The following is an 11781-nucleotide window of genomic DNA, read 5'->3' as shown; positions in this document are numbered from 1 at the left end:
ACACAAAGATGTCGCCACTTTTGCTCACAAACACTTTCAACATTTCACCAGCCAAAGAAATGTATTCAAGTTTCAGCTCAACTACTCTGAGGGCAAAAGAACAAACAAAAACAAACCGGATAATTATGAACACTGAGCTACAGCTGCTGTGTGTGCGTCGGTGCACATGCTTGTATTTGGGTTAATGGTTTAGTGATGACTCCAATTAGAAGAGCCGCTTGGGAGGCACAGAGCCAAAGTCTTCAGCGCCAGCAGGACAGCAGGGGAAGGGAAGTCAACTTGTGGCTAACCCTTAAAACACGGAGAAAAACACGAAAGAAAACGCACGCAAAAACACTTCAACTTAACACTATGAGGTGCCGTTAACGTGCAGTATCAAGGATGCATGCACACTCGCCACAGTTTCTTGCACATGCATATAAAAAGCCTACACATACACCACATCTTCTACCACCTTATAATAGCCTACCAAGACAACAGCTAGATACTGTATTACAGTTGCAACATGCTAACATTGGCAGTTATACAGTAGCTGAGGCGGATGTGAATGTCAATCATTAGGGTTAATGGCTCAACAAAGTCAGCAGGGTTTAATCCTCTAGGGGACCATGAATGTATGAATGCAATATTATGACAAGCTAAATGCTAAATGCCTGTATATATATACTGTATATGTGTTGTGTGTGTGTGTGTGTGTGTGTAGGACTGCCGGCAGAGGTTTCGTGCCGTGCTGGTGGAAGCCACAGTGAAGCTTGATGAGCAGGTGAAGAAGATCGGAAGAGCTGTGGACGAATCCAAGCCGTACTGGGAAGCCCGCAAAGTAGCAAGACAGGTACGCAAACACACACACACACACACACACACACACACACACACACACACGCGCACACACACACGCACACACACACACACACAAGCTGGAGTGACTCTGAGGTCTGCAGACAGGGCAGGTTTACGGAGGATTAGCGGTGAAATGTTTTAAGAGCTCAGCTTAATATATTTACCGTAAGGGAGCCCATTCACGTGACGTCTATTTTTATCTCCGTCTTGTCTCTGTATGCTAGAAAAGTGTCACATACACACGCACGCGCACACACACACACACACGCACACACACACACACACACACACACACACACACACACACACACACACACACACACACACACACACACACACACACACACACACAGGAGGAATTGTCTGAAACTGGACCGGGCATAATTGTTATAATCTGACTTGCTTCTATATGGTCTCTGTGTCTTCACGTTTAGTTGCACTGTTGCAGGCAGATGTGAAGCGATGGTTTGTGCGTCAAACTCTGCAGCGTGTCCTTTTACTGTCTAATGGCTCCAGCCCATTCAGGCTTTGATCTGATTGGATAGCCCCAACATATTTTGAGTCCAGCGCCCCCCTCTTCTCCGCCAATGAGGAAAAAGCCCATGCGTCATTCATCTGAATGCTGACATTTGTGTGTCAGAGCTGAGCTGTCAAACTTAAATAGACTGTGTATGTGCATGTGTCCTTGCTTATCTCTAGCTGTAATATGACAAGGTACCTGCCAGAGGGGTCTGGGATTACTGGGAGGATTTTAGAATTTTGCTGGAACCTACACTCACGTCAAAGGATTTGTGTGCGCGCGCGCGCGCGTGTGTGTGTGTGTGTGTGTGTGTGTGTGTGTGTACATGAACACTTTTTTTTGTGAGAAGTACTGATTGGAGTTATACCCTAGGATTAGGGACCTTTTTAAAAAGTGAGGACATTTTGGCTGGTCCTCCTAGGTTAGGGTTAGGGTTGGGTTTAGGCAATACATTTAGATGGTTAGGGTTAGGGTAAGGTGCAATGAGTGTCTTCACAAGTGTAGCCTTACGTATGCGTGTGTGTGTGTGTGTGTGTGTGTGTGTGTGTGTGTGTGTGTGTGTCTGCGTTTGTGCGTGTGTATATGATCAGGGGGACTCAACAGAGCAAAGCCGATGAAGGCCTCAAGTTAAACCGGCTTATTGTCTGGTAATGATTCATGGATGAATATTTAATACATGACCCATTTTAAAGGGATTCATATGCTTACCCTCAGTGACCCTACCAGAGCATGCACACACACACACACACACACACACACACACACACACACACACACACACACACACACACACACACACACACACACTGAACCTACCCCCCACCCAGTAGCTAGTCCCAGCCCCCAACCCCCTCATGTTACCCCTTTACATTCCAGCAGACTAGGGGGTTGGTGTATAGGAATCTGCCTGTCTACTGTCCTATTCTTTGTTGTTTTTGTTGTCCTTTATTTACCCAGCATTCTCTTCTGCACCACTGCCTGCGTGTCTGTCTGGCTGTCTGTCTCCCTCTGTACCCTCTCTCTCTCTCACTCTGTTTGCGTCACCTCGGTCTACAGACACATGTGACAGACAGAGATGACAGCCTCTGACACTTGGACCATTAGCAGGATGATACAAACAGGCGTCACTCATGCATATATCATGTGACAGGATGTCGTGGCGTTTCAGCCTAAACCCATTGTATTGTTTGCCTTCAGAGAGAGAGAGAGAGTCATTTGAAGTTGTGGGCTCCGTGACATCAAGTTAATTTACTGATAACAATGCAGCTGGTCATTTGCATGCTGTCCCGAGCACAGCAGGTCTTTGTGGCGTAAAGATAACGACTAAGTGTGTCCCCTGGGCTTTTGATGCGTGTTACTCACAAGGGTGCTGCAGATTTGTCACTTTCTCAATTGTGTTTTGCAATAGTTATAAAAAAAACATTGCTTTGACTTGGTCCTGTGTTTGGTCAGGCTTCGGTATTGACCCTATGAATATATGAGAAAGGTAACTATATGAATTATAACATCTTTTGATTTGATTATGTGATGACGGGCTCTTCTTTGTGACTTTTTTTTTTATGTCCGGCTTGACAAAAAACAATTGATGGATAGCTTCAGTCATAGTCTCTCCTCGCTCATGCTTTCTACTCATAAAATATCCATCATGCTCCTTCTGTTTATCCCTGCAGCCCCCCATCTCCCCCCCCCCAAACACACACACACACACTCTTGGCGGAGCCTGGGATATGGGTCAATGACGAGGGACAAAGAAGAGAGGTTCATCTCAGCCAGTCAAACGAACAGATTACAAGCGAGGAGCAACTTGCTATCTTACTACTCCCTTCCTCTGTATCCTCACCTCTTATAAAGGGCCCCTTGACAACCCTGGATAGCATATCTCACCACTGCAACACTCAGATATCACTGCAATACACATAACAAAAAAAGCAGACTTTTGGAATGTTCACAATTAGCTGTTGACACAATATTTACACTTATAGTATTTTTTTGATTTGTACATGTTGCATATTTCATATATGTCATATTTATTTACTCCCTATTCCTATATAACAATGTTGTTCTTGTTAGGGTATGTATTGTGTCTACATTTCAACTGCATAATCTTATTTTGATCCTGACTATCACAACACCAAAACCGACAGCAAAGATGGCTGACTTTTTGAAACGATCCCTCAATTTGCGTGAGAAGATGCAGACCTTTGCTTGCTGACGTCACTGTTGGAGCCTTTATCACAGACATGTCAGAGGGTGACAAGGCGGGGTCACGTTACAGGGGTTAATGGAACAGAAAAGCCCAGGCAAGGCTGTGAGACGAGATGTCCTAAACAGCTGAGACCACTACACAGACCTTTTGGGAGTCTGTTTTGTTTAGGCCGTTTGATGTGAAATGTGTCGCTCCACGTGACACACTAAACAGAGATTTTTTTGCCAAGTCTTCAGTTCCCTTCAGCTCTATAGTATTCTAGTATTTCGGTGTGCTGAAGCTAGGGCATGGGACGATAACCAGTTTGAAAGTATAACGCGGTATGAAAGAGTCAAGATTTTAATACCGCCATTATCTCTGTCATACCGTTTTCAAAGGTATTAGAACCCACAGGATGTTAACATACAAGTTTATTAATCTTCGGAATATTCCTGCTAACCACTTTCACTAGAAGAGAAATGTGTAGAAAGTGAGCATGTCTCTAAAAAAAACCTTGACTTCTTTCATTTCAGTTGTGTTTAGAAATATTCAATTATTGTTATCATACAAGTTTATTAATTAATGTTAAAATTAAAAGAGAGATTGTGTTCAGGTGGAGAAAAAAAAATATTGTTTTGTTACCCAGACATTTTTAAAATAACTCATTTGAGAGCTTAAATCGCAATTGCGTAAGATTTATCATACAGGCACATGCTGAAGCTCAATGTTTTGGTGTGTGAAGCGCCAGAATTTTTGCCTGTCCCTATTTCATTCTCTCGGCTCTCATTGTTTCCAAACGCAGGATGTAACCTTTTTGAGTGGAAAAAAAAGCTCTCACACACCCACTAGCCTTAATGTTATCTTTTCAGATAACTCAAGTATTTGTGTTCACCATTTAGTTAAAACGTAGGTCCAGTTTCTCCCCCCCCCCCCCCCCCCCCCATCTGTTGATTTAAGGAAACACGTCAACAATAAGTACTTTGTATTTCACACAATACAGTTCTAATATGAATGGATCGCTTTATTTCATTGTTACAAAATGGCCATTTAGCTGCAACAATGTCATTACAAAAATCCATTCAAAATCCTCAAGGACAGAAAAGCAAGCTAGACCAGCAAGTTTGTTTCCATTGTAGCACACCGTCAAAATGGATTGACGATGGAGTTAGAACAGGATAGGGGGTGGGGGGGTTATAAAATCACACACCACTTGCAACAAATGTTTTCCTTCCATTTGATTGGAAGTCAAGGACAAATCAAAGAACACATTCCCCTTCCGTTTGAAGGGGAGTGTCCCATTAAACCCATACGGAAAGGACTAGAGGAAAAGTATATCAACAGGACAGACTGTTGTTGCATAATTCTGGATGTCTCTGTCGCAAGTAAAATGATCCGCCAGATAACTTGGAGCAGAATTGTTCAGTGTTTTGCTGTGACCTTTTTTTGAAGTTGCTGCTATAAACCATTTCTTAAAAATGTAAATTAATATATAACGGCGATGGATAGTGCTGGGTGAAAAAGAAGGAGCATAATGTATTGGAATTTGGACCATTCTTCAAAACTTCAGAATCAATATGTATTGCATTATGAATAATATGCATCTCATCCATGGCTTCACATTGTTGCCTTGTCTTGAAAGACACTCTTCTGAAAAAAAATCTTCAGTCTATTTGGGTTATCTTCAGTATGTTGTTTGATACCATACTCTTAACGGTGATCGTCGAAGACATGTTCCAGATGTGTCTAAGACATTTTCATCGAATATCCCCCTAATGTTGACACTAAATCCTTGTGATGCCGACAGCTCAGTTTCAACTATTTCCAAGACCTCCATTAGATTTACAAATGATGAATTGCTGTACCAAAATGATTTTTCTTTATCTTATGTTATCGTAATTCAGGGAAATCGGATAAGAGTAACTGTAAATGCCCAGTCTTGCACTGACCTTCAGGTCTTAGTGTGAGTGGAGAGAGTGGGGCCAAGTACTATGTGTGCAGTATGATGGGAATAATCCTCCTATTGACTGTGGGAGGGAATGAGCCCACTGTCAACGTGTCAGCTTTTCTAAGTGACAAAGCTTCTGTTTGTCCATGGCGCATTTCTGTTTCTGTGTTTCTGAGCGTGCGATGCAAAAATCTCTTCTTCCCGCTACGGCATTCATAAGGAATCAACCACGGTTCCTCCACAGAGGAAATACGCTTGTAAAGTTCTCGGAAGACACCCACATTGGAAGCAGGACAAGCACTTGTGTTGCACTTTTGCCATGTGAGATAAAAAAAAAAACGCTGGGTTGAAATCAAGAACAAGAAGGGGGAATTTTCAGTGGTTTGACGCTATAGTTACAATGTAGCTTTTCCACCCTTTCTCACACTTCTCATAACATCAGAATTGAGTCAAATCTCTGTTTATCATTAAAACCTCCGTGCCAGTAATATTAAACACCTGAAAGCTATAGGTAGTATTTTCAAGCACAGAACAATAGCTATTGGCTTTCACACTACATGTCATTATATAAACCATACGCCTGTCTTATGAAACTCCATAGGCCCAGGTTGAAGCCCAGAAGGCCACCCAGGAGTTCCAGCGGGCGGTGGAGATCCTGCGGGCGGCCAAAGAGACCATCGCCCTGGCCGAGGAGAGGCTGCTGGAGGAGGACAGCCGGCAGTTTGACTCGGCCTGGCAGGAGATGCTCAACCACGCCACAAAGAGGGTACGCGGATGTACACGATGCAAAGACATGATGAGTTCAATGAAAAGATGTGTGTGTGTGTGTGTGTGCTTCAGGGACCGCAAAGGCAGAGATATGTGTTACGTTTCCGGGCAGATCAGATTAAGAGAAAGACTCAGGTAGAAGGTAGAAGTTCAAAAAGGCAAGTTCTTAACTAGAAAGGCATGCAGTTGTAAACAAAAGGTTATTAGTCAGAAACAAGCAAACAAACAACCCAGGCAGAGTGTAGGGAAGCATCCGAAAAACTAGACAGCAACACAAATCCATAAAGATAGACTTAAGCATTGGTTAGTTATGTTGAATTGAATCAAACCCTCTTGTACACTCGTGGTGCAGTTCTTTTGGGAATGGCCTTAACAGCTTTTGCACTGGGGTGAGGACCAAAACAACTGGGCCGACGCCTTGTTGAAGAGGTGGTCTCGCTTGCAAAAAATCTGGTTGGATGTAGTGTGAACATGTTTCCACCGTGATCAGACCCAACTGTTGGAAGCATTGTAAATACCTGTGTTGGAAGTCATGTGAACACACCAGCCACACTCTCCATCACGGTATGCAACATTATAAACAACTAGTTCCTGATTCGGATCAGTGCCAATAGAAGGGTTTTTATAGTATAGGGGTGCAAGTGAGTAAGCAGTGAGCCCTGCATTCCAAATCACAGGCTCTTTCTTTTTACTATACTACACCGAACATATCATGAAAAGTATTTAGTTTGCATGCAGTCGGCATACAATTGGGACGTACTATTACTTTTATATTGTAGCTCATAACTTAGAGCCATGAACTTGTCTCTCTCTTGCTTATATATCCGTTACATCCCCTGTGTGTTTTCCCGATGTTACATAACTTTTGCTTTGCTGAGGATTGTGGGCCCCAAAAATCCAAGAATCCCCCCCAAAAAACGCTGGCTTGCACACTAAGAAATTGTGACCAGATGTAGTAGTTGAACATCTTGGTATAGTTTTCGCAATATGCAACAAAAGAAAATGAAACCGTTCTTGATCTCTTCAGGTGATGGAGGCCGAGCAGGCGAGAACTCGCTGTGAAGCCGATCACAGGAAAACAGCAGCCAACTACAACTCCTGCATCAGCCACATGAAGCAGCTGGAGAAGAAACTCAAACGCTCCATCAACAAATCCAGGTCTGTACCTTTTGTTTCTACTCTGAATGTTTCCTTTTTATTTCCCCTCTGCCAGGGCCTCACTTGTGTGTGTGTGTGTGTGAGTGTGAGAAAAGTGGGGCTGCATTTATGTCATCTGATGCAGTCCAGATGTTTCATGTGTTGCTTGTGTAGTGTTGGGGTGTACTCCCTTTAGTAAGAGCTAAGGAATGTGACCGCTCACAGAGGAGTGTTATTCCGCCAGCAGCTTCTCCAGTGACAGCAGGCAAAGTTTCTCCCCACACTCATCCTCAGGTTTCTTTTTTTTTGTTGCTTTTTCTCCCCCTGCAGGCCGTATTTCGAACTGAAATCCAAGTTTTATCTACAGCTTGAGGTATGTACGTTAGTAGACTTTTTAAACTATTTAAATGTAGCTACTTTTAGCTAAACCATGAAAGGTAGTGAAGTTTATACCTCTATACATACCTTTATACATCTAGTATTTAACAAAAAAAAAGTCTAATTTATTATGACCAATCAATACATTGGTTTATCACAGATAACTTAAAACTAATGACATTCCCATCAGCATACTCAGCACACTAAACTAAGATGATGAACATTATACCTGCTCAATCAACATCAGCATTGTTACTGTGAACCTTTTGGCATGCTGACGTTAGCATTTAGTTCAAACTATAAAAACACTGTGCCTATACAGCAGAGCTACACAGAGCTTAGTCATGTTAGTTTGGGAATACCTGCCTACGTGCCCTTGACATGTGTAAAGGACATACTCACCTTGGACACACTTGTCTTGTGTGTGAAAATGTATATAATTCAAATGTAAACACAGCTTTAGTAAAAATATGTTTATTTTTTCACAGCAACTGAAACGCCTTGTGGATGAGCGTCAGGCTAAACTCTTGGTGGCCAAGGCCGACTACCGCGGGGCGCTCCGTAGCCTGGAGACCATCTCTGAAGAGATCCACGCCCAGCGCCGCTCCCTGGCCATGGGAACCAGGGAGCAGGGGGTGGGGGCCGAGGGGGACGGAGGCAACGAGGACATCGACAACTTCAAGAGGGACTCGGACGGTCTGTCGAGTGAGTAGTACGACTTTATTATCTTAGAAATAAATAGTCATCCACATCATCCATCCACATTATGAGGTTTTGTCGAAGCATCTTGTGTGTGTGTGTGTGTCTGCATGTTTAATGTGGATATCTGTATGTGTGTGTGTCTGTGTGTCTACAGTGGTGTCCGTATCAATTGACGAAGAGGGCAGTCACAGTAGCAGCTCGGAGGAGGAGGCTGACCCTCACTCCACCTCCTCGCCCCTGGCCATGCCCTCTTCACCATCCTCACCCTCCTCTGCCTCCAACCCCCTGGACATGCCCTGCCCTTACCCCTCCTCCCCCCTCTACACACCCTGCCCTTACCCCTCCTCCTCGCTCTACACACCCAGCCCGTACCTCTCCTCCTCCCCTCCCTCCTCCTCTGTCCTCTCCTCCTCCTGTCCCGATGGCCTGGAGCTAGTCAGCCCCTGTAGCAGCTCTGATCTGGACCCAGACTCGGTGTGCGACTCTGGGCATGGGTCACCTCTCCTCCTGGGCCCTCGCAGCCAGTGCAGTGGAGCTTCCTCTCCAGACTGCGACCAGGAGAGAGGTGTGTTGTCATTGCATCAAGGTGTATACAGTATATGTGTGTGTGTGTGTGTTGCGACTCTTCATCTAAGTGTTGAAGTTTATTTTCTGTTTTTAAAATATGCTTATACTTTTTTTCATTCCGAGAGGGTTATTATGTCAGGGTTATACATGTCCCGAGTCCTGGTACGCTAACATGAGATATCAATGTTCTCGTGAGAGGAGAAAGAAAATAAGCACATTTTGGTAAATGTGATGTTAAACAAACCCTTGTTAACATGCAGATTTAATTCACCATCTGTTTTTGTGGATGTGTGTGTGTGTTGTAGGTGACAGAGCAGAGGGAGCGGAGGCGACGCTAGAAGCTGGTATGAAGAAGCTTACCTTGACTGTAGCACTAAAGCAAGAAGGGGACTCCGGGGATGAACAAGGCCCACATTACGATCAAACTGAAGTCTCCTCTCCCAGCCCGGCCACTACCATTCTCCTACTCAACAGTGCTTAAATGGCGTCTTGTCATAAAAACACTCACTGTGCCCAGCTTCAAGCCTTTAAAACTGGACTTTGTCAGAAGATGTGGATGCAGGCCAAGAGGAAGAGAGCAACAGTGCACACTTCGGCTCTGTCCAAACTTGCCATTATGTCTCCGTATTGTCTAAACATCACATGACGTCATATTCAAGTTGCTATAGTGTATTTGAACGTGCATCAGTTCATCATTTTGAGATGAACTGTAAACCCATGTGGATGTGTTGTAAACATATACGAGAGCAGGGTAAGGAGGATAACTGATTCCACTAGTTCAGTTTATGATCAAAAAAGAAAAAAATTACTATTTTGTGCCATAACAAAATGTGTGTTGTAGAGCAGTATGGCTAAATGTCCTAACCTTTTGGGCGTATTGCAGAGGCTGTCAATCCTCTCAACACCGGTGCAACTTGTCCACAGCTTAATATTAACGTGTCAAAGTTGATTGGTGTTAAACATTTATGGACATTAATATGCTACACAGTTGGTACCACTACGAGGCCATGTCTATTAATGTGAATAGTGAGACTCTGCTTTTTGGGATCTGAATCTTCATATGAGGGTCGAAATGGGACAAAACAAGCGGCCAAATGATGTCGTGTTATGCCTTGATTATTGAACTAATCCCGTAACTCATGGGTGTCAAATGAAGCGAGGAATAGTGGCCAAGGAAAAGGAAAGTGGAATGCAAAGAGGAGTCCTCTGTGGACAACAAGAAGAGACTGGCTTCAGACGGGACTGAACCTTTTCAAACACTAAACGGTCTTCCATTTGGATTTGTGAATGAGTGAGTGAGTGAATGTGTTCTTGAGTGCAGCCGACCAGTTGAGGTGGGCGGTGATTGAGCGAATGATGTTTTGTTGATGTGTCTGTTGTGTTTTAGAGAAATGCTTAAAATACTACCCTGTAGTACAGATATTCTATATTTATACTCCTGTATTCTTGTATATGAACAATGTTTTTGTGGTTATTGTTGTTGTTGTTTAACAGAAAATAAGCAATAAACGTGCTACACATAACTGATATCTTTGACGATTTCTGTTTGAGCCAAAAGGCTACAAATCTATTTGAAATATTTTTGAAATTGACAAAAATTGTGTGCTCTTATTAAGCAGGACGTTGTGGTATGAAATGACTCTATTAGACATTTCATACTGTAAACGTATACTTGTGTTGGTCTGTGTTACTGGATGAACTCTCTTGCGATCACCGAAACCGCCCATCACAGAGAGTTAGACGAGAAGATTTACTTACCTGGATAATAAATATGAAGGTGCCGTTAGCAGTCAATTAGCTTAGCACAAACACTGAACACAGGTGACAGCTATGCCAGCCCTGTCCAAAGGTGACAGAACTACCGGCACCTGTAAAGCTCGCTCAACAGGTTATATCTTGTGTACACAAAACTGAAGCTATAAATTGATTTTCGGTTTCAAAGGGACTTTTTAAACCAATTTTTTTTTTAACTATGAATAGCCTAGTTGCCAAGCAGCCAACAGAGACCAAAAGAAAAACAATAGCACAGTGGACAAGCACATTTCCCAAAATGTCAAACTATTCATTTAAAGTTGAACTAACAGATTAGCTAAATAAGATCTTGTCAGCAGCGATATCAAAAAGTGACAACAACCTGTTTTGCTGAATCGGGATGATTACAGCAGTAGAAATTAAAATTCCAAACCTGTGAAATCATAACACTCGCTCTACTTACAATATTCACTTGATTACATCCAGTCCAAGAAAAGACCATCAGAAAATTTGCTCTCCTGCTGACAATTTTTCTCTTGCTCAAGCCTTAGCTGTTATTGCGCTCTGAAAACACTGATTCTTTCTATTTCGCTGGCTGTTGCAGTGTCATCTCATGACTTCAGTTAGTTAGTGCCCTGAGACTCCCACCTTCAATTCAATGCAAAAAGGTTTATTTTACTCTGTAACTCCTCCAGTCCTTTCTTAATTCTGTCTGCACACGTTCCTGAGCATGTTCCCTTTCAATTACACTGGTTCCTATGATTTCAATATAGATGCCATCATGCCAGAATAGCTTTGAACTCAGGTCAGAGCAAAGCAAATATGTAGCCTACTATTGGGCAATAGGACCATCACGTTCTGTAAGATACTGACATCTAGTGGAACGTTTGGGTTTTGTATGCACTACAGCCCTGGGGCTTTTGAGCAGGAGCTTCAGACTATTCGAGATAAATAACCTATTCTCATCATATTGGAAATAATCTTTCA

At 43.1% G+C, this 11781-nt stretch overlaps 1 protein-coding gene across 1 annotated transcript in view; it reads left to right on the top strand.

Annotated features, from left to right (window-relative positions):
- Positions 1-10559, top strand: part of LOC307263759 (SH3 domain-binding protein 5-like) — a 13085-nt gene extending 2526 nt beyond the window's left edge. Inside the window, exons 3-9 of the mRNA XM_080045002.1 lie at positions 704-832; positions 6092-6256; positions 7286-7416; positions 7726-7768; positions 8262-8478; positions 8630-9040; positions 9348-10559. Coding sequence (XP_079901128.1) covers positions 704-832; positions 6092-6256; positions 7286-7416; positions 7726-7768; positions 8262-8478; positions 8630-9040; positions 9348-9523 — 1272 coding nt within the window. The 3' untranslated portion in view covers positions 9524-10559. The remainder of the gene's footprint in view (positions 1-703; positions 833-6091; positions 6257-7285; positions 7417-7725; positions 7769-8261; positions 8479-8629; positions 9041-9347) is intronic.
- Positions 10560-11781: the final 1222 nt, after the last annotated feature.

Source organism: Ammodytes marinus, assembly GCF_949987685.1.
Source record: "Ammodytes marinus genome assembly, chromosome: 17".
In the NCBI taxonomy this organism is placed as follows: Eukaryota; Metazoa; Chordata; class Actinopteri; order Uranoscopiformes; family Ammodytidae; genus Ammodytes; species Ammodytes marinus.
The sequence above is the reverse complement of the archived record's forward strand: the minus strand, read 5'-3'. Positions and strand labels throughout refer to the sequence as shown.